This window comes from Arachis duranensis, chromosome 7 (genome assembly GCF_000817695.3).
Source record: "Arachis duranensis cultivar V14167 chromosome 7, aradu.V14167.gnm2.J7QH, whole genome shotgun sequence".
In the NCBI taxonomy this organism is placed as follows: domain Eukaryota; kingdom Viridiplantae; phylum Streptophyta; class Magnoliopsida; order Fabales; family Fabaceae; genus Arachis; species Arachis duranensis.
Genome location: NC_029778.3, coordinates 74,405,102 through 74,410,344, shown reverse-complemented (window position 1 = coordinate 74,410,344; position 5,243 = coordinate 74,405,102). Strand labels below are relative to the sequence as shown.

The window sequence follows — 5,243 nt, the reverse complement described above, 5'->3', positions numbered from 1 at the left end:
ATAATTATATAATAACTAATTTTAATAATTGATTTTAGTGTATAAATAATATTTTTATAATAAAATATATTACATTAAAGTTTCTGCTATTAACTATCAGAATGAATATGAACGAATCATAAAGACAAATTGACTTGATTATTCTTAGCCGTGTAGCATGGGCTAAATTTATTTGTTTCTTTTCTTTTTGGGTCAAGATTGAATATCAGAAAATGTAGCCATTCCGTTTGTAAGAAAAGAAAAAAGAACTTAAAGCTCACCTAGCCCCGGAAGAATTGATAATTGGAAATTTGATATTTCCACGTTGAATATGGAGTGGGCTTTGAATAATTAGTTAACGCAAGCTGTAGCGAACTTCCACAAATTGTCTCTGCTTCAAATTACGAATAAGAAGTAAGAACGAACGATAAAGACAAGTTGACTGGATTCTTGGCCGTGTCCCATAGGCTAAATTTGATTTTTTTTTTTTTTGAGTTTAAATTATTATTTGAGTGTCAGAAAATGTAGCCATTGCATTTTTAAGAAAAGAAAAAGAAAAGAAAGAACTTATAAAGCTCACGAATAGGAAGAAGCGATGGATGATATTGGTGGGAAGTACTTTGGTGTTGGTTCAAGTGCTTGTGAACACAAGTGGTTGTTTCAGAGAAGAGAAGAGATCGCTTCTTGAATTGAAGACTGCTTATTCGAATCATTCTTTGCTGCCATCTTGGGTTGATGACGATGATGATCCAAATAGCGATTGCTGTGATTGGGAGTGCGTTGAGTGTGATCCCTCCTCTGGCTATGTCTTCAATCTCTCTGTCTCCAATATCAGAGACCGTGATGCCTATGGACGTTGTTTTTCCACACCCTTCAACTGGTCCTTGCTCCTCACCTTCCCTCAATTGACAATCCTTGATCTCTCCCATAATTGCTTCCAAAACTTCGTTTGTCAAGGAGGTACCGTTTCAACTAAGAGAATTGTTTTTTGGATTATGCTACTTATGCTAAAATCAGCCATTAAAATAAATCATTAATATAAAATATACGTTGAAATATAAATACACATTAAAAATTAAATAAATTAAACTACATATATTTATACACAAATACATTAGTAACTAATTTTAATAGCTAATTTTAATGTAGAAATAACATTTTTGTTATTTTTTTTCTATATATGCTTTTTTAAGCATGCATATTTAGTGTGTATTCTAAGAAAACTTATAAATATTTGTTTTCATTTATAATAGTTATATATTGTTGGTTTTAAATTATTTGTTGCTTTTAAATAAGGTGAATACTATTATGAAAATTTTATAATTGTCTTTATATAATTTTTTTTTATTCTTTGAAGATAGATTATATGATTAGATTTTGATATATTCTAAAATTGTTGTCTTTGTTTAAAGTATGGTTAAATAAATAAATTACATTTTTTAAAAAAATATTTTCATAAAAAAATATTTTTGCCATCTTCATTTGAGTAATTGTCTTTGAATAAATACTCTTCTAATTCGTTTTTCCTCCAACGAATTACATGTATTTTTATCTGTCTTAGTAATTTGTTAGAGTTAAGTACGATTTTAGTTCTTAAAGTATAGGTTAAAAAAATTTTTCGTTTTAAATTTTTTTTTGCATACAAAATCGCCTTTAATATTTAACTTGGTTTTAAAATTGTCTTTACTTTAGGAACTAAAATTGTACGAAAGTGACGATAAAAATGGAGGCAGAGGTGAATCATGGACAACTTATTCTTCTTCTTTTCTTTCTTCTTCTTCTTCTTCCCTTCTCCTTTGCAAGAGCAAAAATATTTTCTTTCTATTATTTTTTTCTTTTTTTTTATTTTATAATTTTTTTGTTATGAGTAATTTGGTTCAAAATTTTAATATTTAGGTAAAAATGATGATTTTAAACTTGGTTTTAAATCTTAGAAATGATTTTATTTGCAAAAAAATGTTGAAAATAAAAAAAAATTTCAACCCATAATTTAGGACCAAAATCGTACTTAACCCTAATTTATTATAGGCTCCAACAAATTATGTGTACACATAATTCGCGCAGAAAATCAACGGATTACATAAAAATAATTTAGGACACATATTTAACTACTTAATTAATTTTAATTGAGACATTTTAGTAATATTAGTTTCTAAATATTTTATTTAGGTAAATTGTTCTATTATTTATTTCTTTTGGTTCTTGTTTTCAAAATTTTTTTTGGAAGATTACTTTTCAAGTTGCAGCGCTATGATTGGTAAAATAAAATAAAAGTTGCTTTTAATAAGCATAAATTATAACATTTTCAGCAAAGAAAAAGTTACGTTAGTGATATTTGATTGGTAAAATTATTTTTAAATTTAAAATAATTATAATAGATATAAATATATTTAAGAAATATATTATTTAATTTATTTTATTTATATTTTAAATTTTTAATGTGTATTTATATGAGTAATAACTAATTTAATTGAAGGATTAGGATCAACCACTGTCTCAAGTGTATATTAATTATTATTGAAAAAAGGAGTGCTAGGGGGTAGGGTGTACGTGGATTGGATTGGATATAGTTGAAAAATTGATTCAATTCGCACAATTTTTATCGGATCGGATATAATATCTGCATTTTATAGTGTCAGATCGGTTCGGATATTGGATATATCCGCATAATTAAACCTTCTCTTTTTAATCATATTTCTATGTAAAAAATTCAATAAAAATATTTCTTTCACACTTTTAAACTGATTTATTCCTAAAATATTTTTAATCAAACTTTTTTTAAATAACAAAAATAAAATAATACAATATATGAATAATAATTACTAACTAAAACATACAAACAAGTAAATATAATACCAATCATATATATATATATAATTTTTAATTCTTATTGTGCGGATCTACGGATCTACGGATCGGATATGCGAATGTAGAACAGATATCCGCGATCCGATTCTTAAAGGGTGCGGATCAGATCGTATCCGCAATTTTCGGATTAGATGCGGATATTTACCGCAGATCTGTAGATACGATCCGATCCATGAACACCCCTACTAGGAGGCCAGCAAATTTTGTAATTTATAACCATTAATTAGTCATTATTAGTGTTTTTAATAGTGTGAAATTACATTTAATGATATAAGATTACTTATTTTTCTTTTGCTGATTAAGTGCTGGCCAAATTTTAATAACACTTATAACTCATAGACTTTCACTATTAGAAATACTATGACAGTATGACTCTCACTTCTAGGTTTATGTCAAATGAAGCAAATTGAAGAGCTATATTTGAATGATAACAATTTCGAAGGAACTTTGGATCCACTCATGGGAAATATGACATCACTTCGGACTCTGGATCTTTCACATAACTTGTTAAGTGGGAGTATTCCTGCTTCAATGGCAATGATGCCAAGTTTAAGAATATTAAATATGGGCCACAATAATTTTTCAGGGAGCATACCCGTCAACATGTTTGAAGGACAAGCCACCTCAGCAGTTATTTTTACACATCCAATAGGTTTACATATCCTGGACTTGTCTCATAACAAATTCTCGGGTCATCTGCCATCTTCCTTCACGATATCACCATCTTTGGTTTTCATTAATTTGAAAGGAAATGATCTTACTGGCAAGATACCTAATTATTACCCTGGTGGCGACAATATAGTAGCTATTGATTTCAGTGACAACAATTTCAAGGGACATATTCCGGAGAGCATCTATAGTCTTAAGTCTTTGACATTTCTTCTATTGGCAGGAAACCAATTGCAAGAACAACTCTCTAGTGGTATATGTGAGTTAAGAAATCTACAGATCTTGGATCTGTCCCGTAATAAATTCACTGGCTCTATACCTTCTTGCTTCAATAATATAGCATTTCAGGATGTGAATTTTGTTTTCTCTCATGGAAAAAGAGCTACCGTGACTCCTGGAGGAGCTAAAAGATATAGTACACAAATATTTGGTTTTAAGTATAGAATGGGAGAAATACAAGTCATAACAAAAGGTTCATCTCGTTCATACGAAGGTGATACACTTAAAATCATGTCTGCATTGGATTTGTCATCTAATCAATTGACAGGAGAAATTCCTCGCGAATTAGGAGATCTCAGCAGCCTTCATACACTCAATTTATCTCACAATCGTCTGACTGGATCCATTCCAGAGAGCTTTCACAATCTACAAAACATAGAGAGCTTGGATCTTTCAAACAACACTTTGAGTGGGGAAATTCCTCTTAATCTTCAGGACTTGTACTTTTTGGAGATCTTTAATGTGTCCTATAACAATCTATCAGGTACAGCACCTGAGGAAAACCAATTTGCTAACTTTGATTATAGCAACTATGAAGGGAATCCGTTTCTCCATTGGACCAACAGTAACAGGCGGATTCCACCACCTCCAGCCCCGTTGGATAAGAGAAAGAAAGATGATTCTGCCGTTGACTTCGCTTCTTTTTATTGGACTTTCTCTGCATCTTATGTCACAGTACTCTTAGCGTTGGTGATAATTCTTTGGATCAATCCTTATTGGAGAAGAGTATGGTTTTATTTTGTTGAATGGTGTCTTTTTAAATGCTTTTGTTAATTTCTTGGAGATACTTTCTACATAGAAAATTATGAAATAAATTACCCAAGGATGTTTGATATGTATTTCCCCAATGTGGTTGATAGGAAACCTAGCTTGCATTTTTGGAAGAACAAGTTGTATTAGACTTTAATTTAGTAATTAGTCGCTCTAGTTCTCACAATATTTTATTGAACTCTGTTGTTGTTTGCAATTAAATATTGTATTTGTATGTGATATATTCCTCTACAAGAGGTCAGTACTGCTTGATTTCAAGGCTTCTTTTTCCAATGATTCTATGCTACCTACTTGGGTGGATAACCCTAACAAAAATGGATTTATGATGATGGGTGTTTATGGCTTTCCAAGTTTAAATGGGTCTATTTTTGTATAACTTTCAAGGAATTGAGAACGATTAATGTGTCCTTCAATTGTTTTGGGGACTTCGTTTGGAAACCAGTTGTTATCCAAAAATTTGGGAAGAATTTATGACTTGAAGCTAGTTGAAGAAGCTGGTTCGATCGTTGATGTTGGAAAAAGATAAATAAATGTTAGGGTAAACTACAAAAAATGTACTTCAATTATTTTGACATTGACAAAAGTGTTCTGAATTTTGTTATTAACAAAAATACTTTCAAATAATTTACAAATATGATAAAAATTCTCAAGCGTGATGAAAAAAAAACATGCTACTA

The 5,243-nt window shown here is 29.9% G+C and overlaps 1 protein-coding gene across 1 annotated transcript; it reads left to right on the top strand.

The window, feature by feature from the left end:
* The first annotated feature begins 578 nt into the window (after positions 1-578).
* Positions 579-5,040, top strand: LOC107459452 (receptor-like protein 13). The gene is made up of 3 exons (XM_052251641.1): positions 579-939; positions 3,233-4,485; positions 4,951-5,040. Exons 1-3 carry the CDS (start codon positions 579-581, stop codon positions 5,038-5,040), a joined length of 1,704 nt encoding a protein of 567 aa, XP_052107601.1.
* Positions 5,041-5,243: the final 203 nt, after the last annotated feature.